At 40.0% G+C, this 19,643-nt stretch overlaps 1 protein-coding gene across 3 annotated transcripts; it reads right to left on the bottom strand.

Annotated features, from left to right (window-relative positions):
• Positions 1-409: 409 nt before the first annotated feature.
• On the bottom strand, positions 410-15,371 carry dnajb5 (DnaJ heat shock protein family (Hsp40) member B5). Of its 3 annotated transcripts, none has more exons than XM_008418797.3 (4): positions 15,078-15,371; positions 11,383-11,647; positions 9,293-9,957; positions 410-2,623 (listed from the first exon to the last, which is right to left on the bottom strand). In XM_008418797.3, the coding sequence occupies exons 2-4, from the start codon at positions 11,591-11,593 to the stop codon at positions 2,390-2,392; spliced, it is 1,110 nt and encodes a 369-aa protein (XP_008417019.2). In that variant the 5' UTR covers positions 11,594-11,647; positions 15,078-15,371; the 3' UTR covers positions 410-2,389. The 3 variants fall into 3 exon arrangements, with proteins under 3 accessions (XP_008417019.2, XP_008417018.2, XP_008417017.2); XM_008418796.3 differs by lacking the exon at positions 15,078-15,371 and adding an exon at positions 14,619-14,818; XM_008418795.3 differs by lacking the exon at positions 15,078-15,371 and adding an exon at positions 13,393-13,498.
• Between the last annotated feature and the right edge of the window lie 4,272 nt (positions 15,372-19,643).

The raw sequence follows: 19,643 nt of genomic DNA, 5'->3' as shown, positions 1-19,643 counted from the left end.
AGCAGCTTGGCGTGAAGGAAAGCACCCTTTGTTGCAAGCAGATTGTTATCAAAGCTCCCGCTGCAGTTGCAGGTTGTGATTGTCGTTTCAATTCAACCAAGATGGGCTAATGTGAACTAGGCATGGGCCGGTGCGTAATCCTCATTGTATGACAAATTTGGGCCAAATGATAATTACGCGAAAAGCTTAAGACCAAAATGCATGATGTAATCTAATTGTTTTCATTTGAATCGGAAAAAATAGCCGCATTGCTTCTAAATGCTGGTACATGTTATTATAGGAAAAGTTATTTATTTAATTTATTTATTGGTAAATTGGTTGTCTTACATAAAATTAAACTAAATGCAAAATAAAGATGTGACAAGTGTTTTTTTTTTTAAGTAACCGTGCTTATTATGCAAAATATTGCTTTTTGTTGTTCTGCTTCTTAATCAGGGGTTGATGATTATTTGTATGAGACGTTTTGGGATCATTTCTCTGAGCTGCGGGTTTTTCACAAGCTGATTTCACAGCCATGACAAAAACAGATGACATGCAGGCTAAAGGTAACATCTTAGGTCTAAAAGGACAAATAACTATAGTTGTTCTCGTGCTGATTCATATTGAAAAGTGCATTATGTGGATATAAACATGTTGAAATGAAGGGTATTTGTGTAAAAATGGTTTCCCATTGTGGGTATTGCGAGTGTTTTGGAATCAACGATGTGCAATCACAGTGTTCTGCGTATGTTATTGCTCCCAGAATGTCACCATCTGTTCTTATATTTTAGGATCAACAGACTATGTTGGAATAAAAGGTGATGGTCAGAAAACATTTAACAGAATTACTCGGAAAGTAGGTCCTGTCATCAGTTTCACTTTCATTTTCAAGCATCCAGCATGCTGACATGAATGAAGCAACTGTATAGCTTACAGTGTGATATAAAGTGATGTTGTTATGGTCGCTATCTGAGTCGCTGTTCTTGTCAATTCCTTAGCAAAACAGACTGTGTTGGGATAAAAACAGGAAAAACGTCCTGTTGGACCAAAAACATCCACAGCAGCTCTGCTTGTCTGGCAACCAAATTCTGCATGCCATAGTGTTAAATGTCGTCATGAGCAAAGGTAGTAAAACTTGTAGACGAATCCCTGATTCAAAACACCTGAATCAAATGAATGGCTCATTATTAGGCCTCTGGAACTTGATGACATGCAGAAGAGGCCATCCAGCTATTTGATTCAGGTGTGTTGGAGAAGGGATGCATCTAGACTTGGGGACTCCTGCTCTAGATGCCATAATCATGATACATTGCTGATTCTATGGGCAAGTAGTTGATTGTGACATGCTGAAGCTCACCAGATGCAGTTTTAAAACAGTCTAACAGATTCATAAGAACAATAAATGACGCCCTTATAGTTTTCATATGATGACATTCTGTGTTATACCGAAACTGCATCCAGATAGCTGAACGTCTCTTTCTTTTCAGCAATAAAAAAAACAGTAGTAGCATACTTTCAAGCAGCTGACCAGCAGTGCACAGCAACAAACGAGGGAACAGCAACTCTGTTTTATTCTGTGCTTCAAACAGCTAGAAAAAGTAGCTTTTAACGCCAGTATTTTCTCATATACCTCTATAAAATGACATTAAACAGTACAATCAGTATGACGGGAAAGGTTTGGGGGTTTTGAAACCGTAACCTTTAAAAACCTCGGAATACCTTGAGACCAGAAACCGGCCCATGCCAAGTCTGAACTGCAATGCGATGTGGAACTTCATGTGAAATTTGGCCTAGCAGATGTCTACTTGTTTGGGGAAGGTCGACCACACTAATGAGCCTACAGACTTAAAATCTATGTTTCTTTAGCATGGAGTCCAAGTCAAGGTGGAGTTCTGTTAAAACTAGACTATGTTCTGAAAACACTCAAGCTGCTGGTACACTTGAGGTAAAAATAACAACAACAACAAAAAATCCTAATTAAACATTTCTTTTAAAAAAATATCTCAAACTTCATCCTTTTCACAAAAAGACAAGGATTGGAGAGGAGGAGAGCTTATAAAACCATTGATAAATTGGTAAAAAACAGTTCAGAAAAGAAGGTCGGGTAGAAGCCACAATTGTGCACAGCCCAGCCTCAGCACCGCTTCACTGTCTGGGGACTCGTGTGTGTGTGTGTGTGTGTGTGTGTGTGTGTGTGTGCGTGCGTGGGTGTGTGTGTGTGTGTGTGTGTGCTTAGACCAAAAGACAGCACATACAAAGCTAAATTAAATCCTGATCCTGCCAGTCTTTGTCTGTCCTTCTAAGATGTTGTGTGCATCATCAACACAGGACATTACCATATATGGGAGGAGTAGATGAGGTTGTATGACGGGTAGTTTTATTTGCCGGTGGAGGGCTCAGAGGGGTCCTCCTACGACTGGGGGAGGTGCTGTCTGATAATCTCTCGGGACTGTGGGGGGATCCTGTCAGGAAAGCGGACAGAAAACTCCACGATGAGGTCACCGCGCTGCGACGGGTTCTTGGGGAAAGGCAGACCTTCCCCCCTGACCCGCTTCAACGTTCCTGGCTTGATGATGTCGTGGCAAGGGAGCGAAATGACGCGGTTTTCCAGCGTGGGAATACTAACAGTGCAGCCACACAGCGCCTGGAAAAGAGAGAGGAAACACAGAGGGTTAAAGTCTATAGAAAGAAAGAAATTCCAGAGCCATGAATATCCTAATGACCTAATGTTTCCATGAGGTAAAACTGGAGTTTATCTCCCTCCCCCTCATCCAACCCCCAAAACAAAACATCATGCTGCTGTGTTTTCTGTGCTGTGTGTGTGGAAAACGGAGAGTGTTCCTCTTTAAAGATCACTTAGCTTGGACTACAGCTCTGCCGGGTCTGGAGAACCGCCTCTGGAAAAGAACATTAGGATCTTGGCATCGGAAAAGTTTTCAGGTCTTTGTGTTTTGTGTGAGTGCACAAGTGTGTCAGCGTTGCACTGGGGACTAATTTTAGCAGCACCCTCATATCTTGGACTAATGAAGTGAGGCAGGAATCGGCTGAGCTCGTGAATAGTTGGAGGGCTTGTCAGATCCACACAGTCATGCCTGGCGGTGCACGCACACACACACACACACACACACACACACACACACACACACACACACACACACACACACACACACACACACACACACACACGCACACGTACACCCACACACACACACACACACACACACACACTCACACACATAAGCATAACCTCCTTATCACAATGTACCATGAATCCAGAGATGTGGGTTTTAACGACTTCACAGGCTTTGTGGTGGGCATCTTTCGGGATAATAAGGCTGAACAGAAACAACTATTTTTAACTGTGTGACTGAATAGCTGAATGAACAACAGACTTTATGTAACACTTAGAAGCAACTGCTACAAAGAAAAGCAGTAAAATAAAAAAAGGAAGGTGTTAAAAGACACAGATGGAGATGAGGACACAGTTACAAATCCGAAAGGTTCGGGTCAGGAGAGTTAAGAGTAAATAAACAAAATAGCAACTTTGAAATGTATATGTAAAAATACAGACTAATTCTAAGATTAACAAAATAATAAGTACAAGATTTTTAAAGTATTTCTTTTTACCAATTAATATAATAATTGTCATAATTAAGTTTAATAGTATTGGTAAAAAATGACATCTGAATCTGACTATATGACTGGATTGTACAGAGAGGAACTGGATTGACAAAAAAAATTATTTTATATATATATATATATATATATATATATATATATATATATATATATATATATATATATATATATATATATATATATATATATATATATATATATATATATATATGCCAAAAAGAAAATTGGCATTTTTGTGAAGTAATTTAATGTTTAAGTAATTAAATATAAAAACTGAAACTTTTTATATGTATATTCTAACCAAATATTCTAACCAAATATAGAATACTGTATTTTAAGTAGGTTAGAGTTAATGACAACTCAGAGTTCAATTGATCAGAACATTTGAATAAGACCAAAAACATCATAATTGGCAAATAAATGTCATGTTGTCACCTACACTATCATGGGGAAGGTTTAAACGTTGTTCAGCAGAAAGATATGAGCCATAAGAGGTCACTGATAAACAATTTCATACTATAATCAATATGGAGTTGTTTTTGTCCCGTAGAATCCTGAAGCAAATTCATAATGCAAACATTAAAGAAAATAAACTAATATCCAAGTACTATTAACTTCCACTCTGCCAGCTTTTCATAATGTGATTGTGTCTTTGCACAGGCGTAACCTCTCAGCACATCTATGTCTGCACTTGCTAAATGTTCTGTTGGGAGCGTTGCTGGGTTTTCTTGTTCTGTCTGATAGAAAGTAAATATGGACCATTGACTTTCGGGTCAAGCGGAGCAGCTGTCTCAGAGCACAGACAGCGTTTTTCCAGCCATGACATCAGCGTCCTGTCACCCAATGCATAGGTTGCCCTTTGACCTGGCCTATTGGCTGCCTCAGAGACTCATCCTCCAGTTCTGAACACTTTCATTCACTAACGCAGATCTTACACACAGACACAGGTTGCCATAACACTGAGAGCACACCGCCATCTGATCAGTGATTGCATAAGGCTCTGCTCAGACAACAGCGCCACAGAGACTGGCACATACAGTACAAAACAAACACTGACATTTTTTACGGAAAGCAAAATCTCAAGATTTTCTCAGAGCCAAACACCCGTCCTGCTAAAACCTAAAAATTCTGTTTCGTGTTTGCTTCAGGATGCAACCGATAAATATCCTCTTAATAGAAAGAGTCCTCTCAAAGATGTTGACTGGCGTTGATGACGATTTACACAGGAAACTGAAGAAGGAGGTGCAACGCCACCTCTTTCAAATGTGCACTGAGAACAGAACATGCCAAGTGTTTCTGTTCACAATAGCTGCAGAGAAGTAAATGAAAGCAAAATAGCATTCACTTAAACTGATACGGTAGTTTAATTTTATACAATGCTTTACTTTTACAGCAGGCATTCGTTCTACTTTACACGTTTTGTTCTCTGTACGTGTTTTAAACAGTAAAAACATTATGTAACAAAAACGTTGCCGTGATAATTAATGCATTAGTAAAGTAGCTCTCAGAAGCAGGAATGGATAATTATCACATATAACTGGGTGAAGAAATATTACTCAGAACAATGATTTATTGCGATCATTTTTTTAAATTGTAGTTTATCAAAACAGACAGTAGGTTGAGATTCATACTGTAACTGTTTAAACTAGGATCTTCCACTGCAGGTTTAATGAAATCATTAATAAACATCAATATATTTGAAGAACATTCATTTATTTTTTATTTAGCAATACATTACTGCTTAATGTAAATGAGGTAGTGAAGGAGCTTGTTTGACGAAGGCTGTGGTTTGTGTATTTTTAGAGTAATTTTTGTGTTTTTGTATCCCAGGCTATGTGCAGAGACAGATGTATTAAAAGTACTTTTTATTACCCCTTTTTCTTTCATCGCAGTGAATAAAATGTCACAGTAACATTTTAAATCTATAGCTGCAAACAACATCACTAAACCATACAGAGCTGCCTTGCAACATGACCTGAGTTCAAGCTTTCTGTGAACTGTGGGGGAGATGTTCTGAAGCAGAAAGGAGCATTGAAACACGCTACAAAAGATCCAATTTTGTACATTTGACATGCGTTTTTTTTTTTTTTTCATGGAGGTAATTTCTTGGCTCAATACTACTAAAGTGGCTCTGCTGTATGACAACTACAAAAAGACTTTAAGAAGGTTTACCAAACTAAAAAGAAAAGAGAAGCCAGCGTTAAACTGAAAACTCTGTTGTTGTTTTTTTCTTTCACTTGCATAGAGATGGAATAAAAACTTTTAATACGTTATTTATGCTGTGTAATCAGTTTTTGTCCACACCTTGTAATTTGGCTCTGCATTGACTTGTGAGATTTTCTTGCAATTTTTAACGAACTCAAGATACTTTTTTCCCCTTGACAAAAATGAGTTGTTCAATACAGACTGATTCAGAAATATCAAATGACATACAGCATCATATTCATCGTTTGCATAAATTGCTTTGACTATTTTGACACCAGAGTTGCTTAAAGATGGCAAAAGTTTACTTTGGTCTTGGTTCCTGTGGAACAAGCTGTTACCTTCAGCCGCTGAGTCCAACTAATCTGGATTTACACTAATGGAAATGCTATGAGAGATGTCTACTGCAGGTAAGAGTTTAACAAAATATCAGTTCAAAAATCCAGAACTGTTCATTCAAGCACAAAATTTACTAGAAAAGATTCAACGTCTGCATCAGCGGCTATTAAGTTGATGGAAGACAGACGTCCAATTTTGACCGGAGAGCACTGAGCCATTATCATCGCTACATACTGGTCTCCTATGGGTTTGGAAAGAATTTGCTTACTAGAGAAATCAGAGTGTCAGATTTGAGCTACATCTCCTGTTGCTTGTGGCTTTTGGAGATGCTGCAGGGATGAACGTCTCCCATGAGTGTCACAGCATGGTAAAGCAGAATTGGCAGCACTAAACTAAGCTGCCTACCGAGGGATGCTTCTGGCAGAAAACAAAACTGAGCAACCTCATAGCTAGGGAAGAATCCAGCTGTCAAAATATGACATAATATTTAATACTCAAACCTCGAACATCAACGCATCCAAACGGTTCTGTTTTGCTCCTTAGAAACAAGCTGGCTTTTATTTATGGCAGCAATTATTCCCTGTGACAGAACTTGTTTTATGCGTTGCATGACATATTTCCCACTTTGATAGATTGGAGTGTGAGCAGCCTGCATTTGAAGCTGTGGTTTTTCGCTGCAGCATTCCTCTGCATTTTTTGAAGAAAGCAGAGCAGAAGGAGGAGAGATATATGAGCTCATTTTTGCTTAGGAAACTAAATCATCTGACCCACTTCCCTAAAACTCCCAGGATGCAGCCCCCACCCCAGAAAACATTTCCCCTACTCTGCCTCGTCTCATGTTTAACTCCACCAGACTTAAGTCTCTTATCTGGCTGTGGAAAGAAGAGACGGTTTTAGCTGTGGGAGTTGCAAAGTGCAAACTTAATTGCTCGCAGGTTTGATTAAGCAACATCTCCAGCTTTATATATGACTCAATAAACTCCAATGCGCTCTAGTCTGTGCAGGGTTGCTGTGTGAGGCCACTGCTCCATTACCTAGCTCATTATTTGGAAAAGTTTACAGAAAAACCGTAAAAATTGGCTTAAGCTGAGAACAAAGAACTGCACTGACATCCCTGGTGCTCTCAGCGAACCCACCGTCAGGTTGACTGTCAGGACGTTGCAACCTTAATGGAAACACTAAAGCAGCGGAGCACCCAGTGCCCTCCACACTGTAGGAGCGGCCAATTAAATATCCTGCCAGATGCAATAATAGAAGCTGGGATTGTCACCACTGTAACACTACGATCCATCTTTATCTGAACGTGTTTGCAGGCGGTGGATACTTATGTGCTATCTAAGGTGTTTATGCATATGATTTTATGCTGATGCACATAACGAATGAGGATGGTGGTTCTATGCCTGTCACACCAGGACACCACATTCCTGCTTCCTTTCTCACATGTGGGTGGCAGAGACTCTGCTCCGACTGATCCTGTCCTCCAGCAATGACCACATGCAATGAACCCATCCAGGAATAAAGTGCATTGTAGGGATATTCACAAGCCTTCAGCGCTTATACATTTTCTCACGCAGCAAATATAAAGTGTTTTATTAAAATCTTATGTCGTAGATCAGGAGGTTGCAACCTAAAGAGCCGCTTTGCTCTCGGGTTAGCCAAATAAAACCTGTTTAAAGTACTAAATGTCACATGACTTTTTGAAAAAATAAATTTTTTGAAAAAAGGAACTTATTGGTTTAGAATGGGTGCCTTTAAATCTCAACTTAAAACCCACCTGTTTAGAATTGCTTATGGCTAAATTAGGTTTAGAGTGTGGGTTTTGATGTCTTTGATGTTTTTAATGTTTTTATTTTTACTTTTCATCTAGTTACTAACTTCTTTTTATTTCTCTTTCACACTGTCTATGTAAAGCCCCCCCGGAAAACGTCCCAGTTAAACGAATCTATATCTAGGGGTGTGAGAATCCTTCTTAAATTACATCTTAACTAAAACTCTGAGGTGTGAGAATCCTTGTTAAATGGCGTTTTAACTAAAACTCTGAGGTGTGAGAATCCATGCCGTTTTAACTAAAACTCTGAGGTGTGAGAATCCATGCCGTTTTAACTAAAACTCTGAGGTGTGACAATCCATGCCGTTTTAACTAAAACTCTGAGGTGTGACAATCCATGCCGTTTTAACTAAAACTCTGAGGTGTGACAATCCATGCCGTTTTAACTAAAACTCTGAGGTGTGACAATCCTTGTTAAATGCCGTTTTAACTAAAACTCTGAGGTGTGACAATCCTTGTTAAATGCCGTTTTAACTAAAACTCTGAGGTGTGACAATCCTTGTTAAATGCCGTTTTAACTAAAACTCTGAGGTGTGAGACGTTTAACTGAAGTCCTACAATGGGTGCGGGTTTTATGGTTTTTATCTTTAACCTTTTTTTATTCTCTTTGTCTTTCTAACTGTTTATTCACTGTCACATGCTGTTTTTATTTCAATTATGTAAACCACTTTGAAATGCCTTGCAGCTGAAATGTGCTATATAAATAAAATTTGATTGATTGATTGATTGATTATTGTAGGTGACTAATATTTTCACACCCAAGTTGTGGATCACAGGAGCTTCTCAGCTTCTTCTTTGATTAATGCTCTCCTTTCCTGGTCGGTCAGTTTAGCTGGATGCTAATCTATTGGCAGGTTTGACTTTTATTGTGATTAAGATGTTTAAAGTTTGGGAATATTCTTCTTTTTTTTATCAAAGATGGTAGACTCCAGTCCTTCATCTAAAACATGTCCGACATGTTTTAGATTTTTGTTTTACTCTAAATACCTGACTTAAATTAGCAAACAATTTTTCTTTGTAAAATAATATTTCTCCTTACTTCACATTTATGCACTCCTTAATGTTGGTCTACCACATAAAATCCCAATAAGACCTGCTAAACTGTGTGGTTGAAGTTGACAAATGTAGAAAAGCTTTAGAAAGTCGCTGTTTGAGGCATTTCTGTTCCAAAGCTTCCCAGCTGAAGTGAGTGTTTGCCTGACTGGATCCACCGGGAATCAAAATCCCTCTAAAGAATTAGCAACTAATCTGTGGGAAGAGCTGCAACATGAGAAGACAAACAGAGATGAAATAAGTTGGACGTACCTCTTTTAGGGTTATCTTGCAGTTATAAATGATATTGGAACCGTCTCTTTTGAAGTGGGTATGCCCCTTGTCTTTTAGCACAAACACTATGTCGGCAGGAATGTTCTCTGGGGTCTCGTCCCCCTCTTTTGGGAAAGTAATCTTGGTCCCCTCCTTCCAGCCCTTTTTGATGATGATGTTGAGGATCTTGTCCTCCGTTCTCATGCTCCTCCCGTCTGGATTCAGCCTGCGGCGGGTGATCTTCATGCGTTTGGTGCAGCCGTGGAAGATCTCCTCCAGTGAGACCTTCAGCTCGTGGACCACCGGCGCGTCCTGGTGCTTCCGGTTGGTGCCCAGGCGCTCCGACGGGGTTGTCCCCCTCCTCCTGCGGCCCTCCCCTGGAAAGCCATTGTTCATTCCTCCGGGAAAGCCAAACTGTCTCCCAAAATGAGCAAAGGGGTCATCCTCATCCATTTCCGCGTCCTGCTCTGCGCCGTTGCTGTGGTCATTGTGGAAGGGGAAACCGTTGGAGCGGCTGTGGCTGCGGCTGGAGCCAAAGAACATGTCAAAGGGGTTGGAGCCCCCGAAGAAAGAGGCAAAGGTGGCGTGGGGGTCTCCATGGAAAGTGTAGTGGTGCGTCGAGCTGCCAGGAGTGCCAGAAGAGCTGCTGCCTCCTGTCTTCAAACCTGCAACAGATCAGAGGGCTAAGAAATTATTGACTGTACAAACACACACTAAAAACCTCGTGCTATCTGTGAGCATCTTCTAACACACACATGGCTCCGACCCCAGCATCAAACATCTTGGAACGGTATCATATTTTTATTACCGTGTGTATAAGTATGAGAAAAAAAAAAGTAAAATTTAGAACGAACAAATGTTTGATTTTCTGACTTTTCTTATTTTCTGAGTTTTCCTGTTTTTCTTACATTTTTAATCTTTAATTTTACCCGTCAAATGTTGATTTTAACATTTCACCCATCAGTATTTGGGTTTTTGACATATGGACAGAATACAGATGCATTCAAAATTTTAGAAAAGGTCTTTTCATCACTCTTTGGACTTCAGTTACCTTTAAATTCATATTTATCTAACCTGGGCCTCTGAGCGTTAACCCCTTCATGACCTGAATTATATGGAGGCCACTTGGACTTATTTTGATTTCATAAATGAAAAAGGAGTAGAAACATTCCCTCACTGCATATTTTAAGTCAGTGTCAACTTTCAGTATTACTGTATTGTTTTATTGTATGCAATAAAGGTTTAGAAGTTAGTGGAGAAGCCAAAAACAGGAGTCAGTTTCAGCGTTGTGTTGCTTTGAAATTTGTGGTACCTACAGATAAGATAGGTAAATATGTTGTACTAAAATGTCCAAACCTTAAAACTTCAGAGGAAAAAAATGTAGAAAAATTACCTGAAAACATGTAAATTTTAAATAATAAAAAAAAAGTTTTGGAAGTCTGTCTGAAATGAGATGGCAGACAGAGGATCTCTCTCAAAAAGCAGAGAAAATAATCCATCGTGGGCGGGATAAAAATCTCACAGCATCACCGATCTTCCAGCAGTGCTGCCAGCGGAGCAACAGCGACTGAAATACGAGGTCACTGCGAGCAACAAACTCACACAAATACACACATGCGTGCACATGTGTGCACGCATGTGCACACATGTGCACATGCGTGCACACATGTGCACGCATGTGCACATGTGTGCACATGCAACTGCTGATATGAATAGCAGCAGTTGCTGCTATTCATATCGCAGCAGCATCATGATGTTGAGCCATCTGTCTGTCAGGGAACTCACACACACACACACACACACACACACACACACACACATTCATTCATACACAGATCACAACAGCAGCTGAGGAGGACTATAAGTCATTGGACCTGGTGAGGGTTGTTGACACTATAATAACCAACAATCACACATAAAATACAAAAGCATGAACTCAGCATTATTACTTGAGTGACTAACACACATTTGTGTGATATTAGACCTGAGCCTGAGTTAACTCAGTAGAAATACCTGCTGGCTTCTCAGACTGAATAAGCCCTGCAGGCTTCAAACCTGGAGAAGAAGAAAGTCACCCGTTTTCTCCTCACCTTCCTCTCCCAGCTGGTCGTAGATGACCCGTTTCTTGGGATCGCTGAGAACCTCATAGGCCTCTGCGATTTCCTTGAATTTCTCCTCCGCGTTTGGATCTGTGTTCTTGTCCGGATGGAAGCGCAGTGCCATCCGTCGGTAGGCCTTCTTGATCTCATCCTCGTTGGAACCTTTGGAGATCCCAAGGGTTTTGTAGTAGTCCTTCCCCATACCTGCGCCTCTCAGGACCCAGAAGTCCTCTCTTCAGCTCAGACTGTGCTGTCACTGGTGAGACACAAGGACACAATAAGAGTCTCGCAGCAATCCTCTGAGACAGATGCTGCAGAGAATGACAAGCTAGATGCATCTCAGTAGCTTAGAATTATGTTAAAAAGTTAATTTACTCAATTTAAAAAGTTTAACTCAAACGAATCTAAAACACAGAGTTATACATTTTACACATTTGTTATGGTTTACAGCAAATGAAAACCCACAATTCAGTTTCTAGCGTAAATATAACATAACATAGGACCAACCAAAGTTCAATGGTGGTATAAAGTGTGGCAGAAAAAGATGCAGAAATAGTAGGAATAGCCACACATTTTAGACAATTACAAGACAAAGTATATTTAAGGGTTTGGAGGAGATTTACAATGTGAGGAATGCAGCTGGAGTTAGAATCTCAAGGGCCATCATGCCCTTTCTATGCAAGGATCGAGGATGCTACACACAAAATGTCACATTCATTGAGTTAAAACTTCTAACTGGATGAAGCGGACTGTTGCTTCTTGGTTCAAAGTCCTCTTGTCAGGTGAAAGTAAATTCCTTATTTGACCGGATAAACACAAAGCTTGTATCTAGATACAGACTCTACATTGAGTGTATCAAGATCACAGAGTGCAGCTACAGAGTGGAGAGATAAAGTTGCTATGAACACAACCCAAGCTTCCTTAACACCCACAGAACCACAAGCTGATAATCTCCAAGCCACACTGCACTGATGCAGTAATTTGTGCAAAATGAAATCTGGTCATGAATTGACAACAAAATATTTAGTAGATCACATTCTGTATAAAACAAAATTAGTTTTTTATTGGTTATTTGCAATTTTACAGTTTTCTAAGAAGCCAAATTTTTTAATTAATAAGCTCTGAACCAATATCTAACCAGATGAGTGTGGTGTTGCAACAAAGTGGAGATGGCGAGTAGTTTTAACATTTTAATAAAAAATGATGAATAAAAAAATACAAAAATCACAAGGAACGCAAGGAGCCAGAGCAAAACAAGACAAACAAAAAAATCACAGCAGGAACAAACAAGCCAGCCATGTGAATGGGAATGAAATTAGATTTAACAGGAGGAACCATCAAAGAGTGACTGACAATGAGATTTATACATACTGGGGATATTCATTACTGAACAAGGAATAGATGGATGATCAGAATGGGTTGACGGTGTGAGGGGAGAGAGAGAGAAAATGGCACACGGGTCAAAACTGGATAAACTTAGTAAAAATCAAACTACTAACAAACAACCAGACATAAGGAACATAGTTAAACTGGAGTAACTAAGAAAAGACTGAAGGAAAGAAAAACAGAAACACAGCTGATCTAAACAAAGAATTGAAACTAAGGAATGCATAAATAATAAACAAACACAAAAGCAACTCAAACAACCCAAGACCCTGGCAGTATAATCAAAACTGACAAAAATAAACACTTTAAATGCATGTATGGACAATCTATGCAGTGTTTCAGTTTAAATTATTGAGATACAGGCATTTGTCAATAACATTCAAAACTATTGAGAACCACCATATGACCTGGCCAAACAGGCCTACTTTACAGCTGCTTATGGCCCCCTGCTGGCCTGGAGGACTTGTTCCAAATCTTGAAATTACACAGGGCAGATTTATGAAAGAATCAGTTGGAAAAATCCCAAGAGTTTTAAATTTGCAGCAACACTTAAGTTTTAATTCCTGCAGAGTTACATACACAGATCAGAAGGCAAGTTGTAGTTAAGTGCCTCACCTAGCAGCACACCAACATGTGGCACAAGGAAGCTGGAATCAAACCCACAACTGTCACCACAGTCACCACGTTACTTATTGAACTGCTGAGCAACAAGAACCGGCATTATTTGAGTGGTTGCCTTTGGAACACTTTACATCATTACAGAAAGACGTGTGGTTCTTCAAAATAAAAGCCCCACAAGTTTGTTTCATGCGGTGCTGTCTAATTTCTGACTTGTTTCTTCTGTTATCTTTAAACTTAAATGCCTATTTCTATTTGCAAGATAATGAATATTACACCCAGTTAAGATTCAAAATAACCCAGAGCAGTTCATTGCATTTTCAGTTTAAAGTAAAAAAAAAAATAGTGTTGATGTGTTAATTTAAGCATAACAATAAAATGTTATGTTTCATTCAACAATGCAGTGATATCTGCTACCTACCTGGCATATATCAGATATAACACTTTTACTTTTAGTTACACCAAAGACTTGATTTGGTACAGTTAATTTGAAAATATTAAACTCACCTTTTCTCCCCTAATCTCCTAACTCTGTAAAAAATAAAATAAAATATGAGAAAAATGTACTGGTAATAGGTTTTGCTGGAAGAGGGCCCCCAAATTAAATTCTGCTCAGGACCTCAGACAACATCAGACCGGCCCTGGATCTGCCACGCACCCTCCAAATATCTCATTTGAAGACTTAGTGTGAGATCTATTAAGTGATATGTGGGGAACAGAGAGTGCTGGTTTCACCAACTGTTGCCATGGCGATATGGTGATGATGTAGTCTGAGATGGAGAGCAGAGGAATCCCCTTCATTTTACTGTAACCGAAAGGGCTTCTCCACATCAACTCTGCCTGGTAGCACCAGAATAATTTCCCCTTAACCAACCACCTCTTCTGGAATCGCAGGAGATTTTGTGTGAAAACGGAAGGAAGCAGCCCACTGCAGACCACGCTGATACACCGCCTGAATCTATTGTGTTCAACCAGCTTTATGGGCAGGAGAGACCCCCCTCACTGCAGTGCCTCTCAACAGGGCACAGCAGTCTCCAGAGAGCAAAATGCGGAGGATTAATTTTTTCTTCTTCTTCTCGCTTGTGCCCTCTACTTAAAGAAACAGTTCCAATTTGCGATGTGATGCCAAAAATAAAGCTCAATATTTCCGCTTATTTCCCGACACGTACATGCTCATATGCAGGCCCACAGACCACGTAAAAGAAGCGAAGACAAAGCCCTACCAGAGTGCCCTGTCAGTGGGGAATCAGATCAGCATGGTCCGGCTTCCTCCAGCCTGTTTCTGCGCTCCTTTCTCCCCTTCAGCCCCGCTGTCTGCCCAGCCGCTCCGGTTCCGTTGCCTCCTTATAATAACCTGACGTCAGGACGCAGCACCGACCGGCGGGGATCACAGGCTCTGAAATAACCAGTGACCAAACGCTGAGGTCCGCCCGCCCGCCCTCCCGCTTGCCTGACGTCTCGGTGGAAAACCTCAGAGCCAAATCTGGACCAGTGCTGTGTTGATGGGGGAGCAGAAGCAGGCTGGTTCCGAGAGTCAGGGAGAGAAACGTGTCTAAATCGATGTCTAGTTATCGATTTAACGGCGCGAATAGCTTAACTCTGATGGTTGTTTGGAAAAGCAACCCTCTTCTTAAACTTTGTAATCATTTAAAAGTAAAAACTGTATTTTAAAATGTCCTTACCGACCCCTCTGCTGCTGCGGTGTCCGTTCCTGGACTTGTGCCTGAAATATGGAGCCTGGGCTGGAGACCAGACCAGACCCAGCCCCCTCAGTCGGCCTGCAGGAGTCGTTTCTTTTTTTTTTCCCCCTAGATTTCTTGAAGAACAACTAAAAAATAAGTTTCCCCAAACTATCAAAAACAATGTCTATTTCTTTAGTTCTTTCTTTTTGCTCTCAAGATTGGACAGATGATTGCTGTAAATCAGCTGTCCGCACAAACGAGACCGAGTCCAGTTTGGATGCTGATCTGAAAAATGTGGGTGTGCGTGTCCATGCGCGCGGTGCTACAGTCGTGCCTCGTGCCTGGTCTGAGTCATGAGATGACTCCACTCACACCCGCATCTTTACCTCCTATCTCTGTAAAGAGTGCAATCATCAGATCACAGCGTGGAGGCTTTAAATGAACCAGACATCTCTCTCTAGCTTACTTTCCTTCTATGCATTTATTCTGAGGCTTTATTTCCCAGCACTAACTTCAAAATCAGAACCAGACACTTTTTTTTTTAAATGCAAGCACTGCATATGCATTTATGCCACTCCTTGATACAATGGTGCCCTGGGTGTTGAGCCATCCCACCCATAAACCACTGTCACCAGCTGTTATAGTTACTAAGAAACACATTTGTAGTGTGAAAGTTGTGTTAAAGTCCTCATTTAGTTATTTTAGCAACTTCTGCTTCTTTTGTCAGACTGGAAAATATTTAATGCATTCTGTATTTCTAAATATGACCAAACTCCTACTACTGTTTCTTTGATAAATGACAGATTTTATAATCAAGGAACAAGTTGCTTTCTCAGTTTAGTCATTATTAGCCCATTAATTGACTGTAAAACATTGTGAGTTTAAAATAAAATGTAAAATATGATCAAGCGTGTACAGCATATGAAGCAGATCTGTTGTAGCTGCCGCTGGACGTTGCTGAGGGTGGACACCAAAAAGACTTCTGCTAACAACCAACCAGGAATGCCCTACAGAGGCGCAACACTAAAACCTTACCCCCCACTTAAAATCTAAGTTTAGACAGCTCTGCTAAAATAACCAAACCTTGACCCTTAGGAAAAAACAGACGCTTGTGGGAGACTCTTTAATAAATATACAGTTCAAGTTAGGCAAACCATTAAAAAGTAATTTTAAAAAAGCAGCTTAAGAGGTTTTGCAGCAGATTGCAAAGCTTAAAAAGTTACACTTCTATTTTCAACAATTTGTATGTCTTCACTATATAAATGCTACACTTTCTTTCTGCCTTTTCCCCACAAAATACACTGCTCAAAAAAATAAAGGGAACACTTAAACAACACAATATAACTCCAAGAAAATCAAACTTCTGTGAAATCAAACTGTCCACTTAGGAAGCAACACTGATTGACCCGACAAGGGTCCCCGTTGTCAATCGATGATTTCACAGAAGTTTGATTTACTTGGAGTTATATTGTGTTAAGTGTTCCCTTTATTTTTTTGAGCAGTGTAGTTTTCTTCACAAAGCATAGCATAAAACAAATGATTACAAACACCACATACGCATCCTGGTAAAGGCGTGCAAGAAACCACAAAACGAATTCAGTTTGAGTGCATTTATTTAGTCAAACAACACAGAAATGGTTTATCAGACTCAAAATCTGTTGTTTTCCATGACCGTGGCCCAGCCACGTCTCCACACGGAAACCCGGCAGAAAACCTCAGCGGTGAGTTGAAGAGAGGAATCCAGGAATCCAGATAATCCAGAGATTTAGAAAAAATAATGATCCAACATCCCTCTCTCTCTATGACTAAAGAGTAACATATCAAGGCACAAACTATGCCTTTTATTAAGTGGGCTAATATTTGTGCTGTGATGATTTTGTCAAAAACAAAAACGTGGGAATTTCATCGATAGTTCAGAACTGCTAGAAAAGATGCGCTTTGTTTTATGGAGAAAACGAGCAGCACAATAATTTGTGTATGAAGATTTAAATGATGCACGAGAATGACAGCCATATGGTAATATCATGCAATGCATCACGTAACACTAAATGTCAATTCTGGATGAATTTAAACTCTTTCTACTGGTTTTTAAAACATGCTTCTGTAAACCAACCACTGGAAAACAAAGCCTCAACTTGAACAAGCTCCAAACCTGCTGACCTACATAAACCGACCTGTTGGCCTGGTGGCGGTCCGAAGTGTTGGACTGGCCATCAGTTCCGACTTAGTCTGGGACTAATTTTAGCTAAATATGACACCTTACTTTTATACCGAGCCTCTGACTCATCAGCCCCATTATCTAGAAATGAGTCAACACAGGCTTTCTGAGCAAAATGTTCCCTCGTCAGAGGATTTTCTTGCTTGTTTACAATCGAGAGGATTTGCTGCTTGCAACAAAGTGAAACGATAAACATCTTAAGGGTGAAATATTAAAACTATTTCGCTTTGGCTTCATCAGTGTTCTCAGTCCTGATATAAATAACAACCAGCCTGCCCTGTTCTCAGAGAGACATCACATTAGAGCAGCCGTGTTGAAGGTCTGAGTCATTATTGATGACTTTTATCGTTAAGTGCCCATAAAGGTACTCTCAGCAGGACACTTCTGCTCTGATTGGTCGATGCCAGAGGAAGCGCTGGAGAGAGAAACAAGAACTAATTTAAGTTTGAGTCACCGGTGAGGCGAGGAGGTGTGAGAAAGGTGGGCGTCTGAATGGAGGAGTCTGTCTGACACACGCAAATATGCTGCGAACAACACAGACAGGCAGACACACACACACACATTTAACATTCAAAACAATGTGAGCATGTAGAGAAGCTGCTGTGCAGAGGGACATTCAGGGACATTCTTGTGGGTCCAGCTGAGGAGTCCTTGTGTTTTGGCAGCAGGAAGGGACTTCTGGTCACTGCAGCTGTCACGGAGGAGCAGCTGTTCAGCAGCAGAGTTTGATTCATGCAGCCTCAGCTCAATCTGTGAGGCAGAAATGCAATGAGGGACTCATCATGAAATTACAATTAGCCTGCATAAAGCGCCACGACGTAAACCCACAGAGATGCAGGATTTGGTCAAAAGAGGAAGAATACGGAGACATTGCGCATATGAGCAAATAGATAGTGTGTATATGTGCGTTTGTGAGGGTTGTTAATTTACAAACAAGAAGAAAAGAAAAAAAAACAGAAGGAGAGACGGTGGTACAAACAAGAACCAAGGAAAGAGGGAACAGACAGGCTTCTGGTCCTGATCGGGTCGTCCCTGTTAACTCTTCCTAAAATTACAATCACAGAAGTTAGGACACCCTGACAGCCAGAACGCACCCTGGCACATTTGGACATGTGGATACTTAACATCATTACAATGTATGGAAGGATTCAAGCAACATAAATAAAGAAAACAACCTTTGTTCTGATTAGCACACACTATTGCTAACATCACGTGCTTGGACTTGATTAGATTACTACTGCAGTGTGAAGGAGGTTCGCCCCGTTTTAACCTCAGGTATTCAGTGTGTTGTGCTCCAGACTGGTGAAGTGAGAGCGAACAACACGGCGAGATTCAAAAGGCTGCGGTGGCTCATGAGTCTGTTATGGGATTTGAAATCAGTCATTTTTCTGTCTGGAAAACTGCCTACAATTTGATAGTTGTATTCAAAACAACTTTCAGCATGTCTTTATCTGGCAGTTCATGCAACTTCACCTTGAAAGCAGCCAGGAAGAAGGAAAAACTAGAAGAAAACCTAAAAACAGAATCACAATAATTATGTTCTCTTCACGTACACCTGATGTGACACGGCTGGGTGTTATTTTAACTGTTTTGAGCGGAAATAAAAGTCCAGTTTTATTTGGACATGCCCACAACTACAGCTCTGGAAAACATGAAGAGACCACTTAAAATGATCAGTTTCTCTGGGTTAACTCTTTATAGGTTAACTCTTTATGTTTGAGTAAAATGAACATCGTTCTTTTATTCTATGAACTACCGACAACATGTCTCCGAAATCCCAAGCAAAAATTTAGTATTAATTTGCAGGAAATAAGAAATAGTCAAAATAACGAAAAGATGCAGTGCTTTAAGAACACAAATAATGCAAAGAAAACCAGTTCATATTGATTTACAAACAACAATACTCAGGAGGAGTTCAGAAATCAATATCTGATGAAATAACCAGGAGGTTTTCAATGTGGTTCAGTGCAGTGGGCTCTTAATTTTTTTTTTCCAGAGCTGACAAATAGTAAAGTAAATATTGAAGAAAGTTATAGGTCCTTTATTCAGTTTTAATTAGGTTCTAATACTCAAATTGTTAACAAACATAATTGTTTCCCATTATGTTTGAGTGTGTATAATTCTGACTCTATGTGTATGAAAGAAAATGTGAAATGACTGGACTCAACTTGTTTGATGTAAAATTGTTCTAAACTGGAAATAGAGGAGCTTGAGTGCATTATTAAAACACAAAATTAATAATAATAATAATAATCTCTGAGTAGAAATGAAAGCAGCAGAACAAAGAAACCAAGAGAGCCCTGCTAACCTGACTGTCACACGAGCCATAAGATCACCTTCTCTGACTC

The sequence above is a fragment of the Poecilia reticulata genome, chromosome 9, assembly GCF_904066995.2.
Source record: "Poecilia reticulata chromosome 9, P_reticulata-male-v2, whole genome shotgun sequence".
In the NCBI taxonomy this organism is placed as follows: Eukaryota; Metazoa; Chordata; class Actinopteri; order Cyprinodontiformes; family Poeciliidae; genus Poecilia; species Poecilia reticulata.
This window is presented reverse-complemented; position numbering and strand designations above follow the sequence as displayed.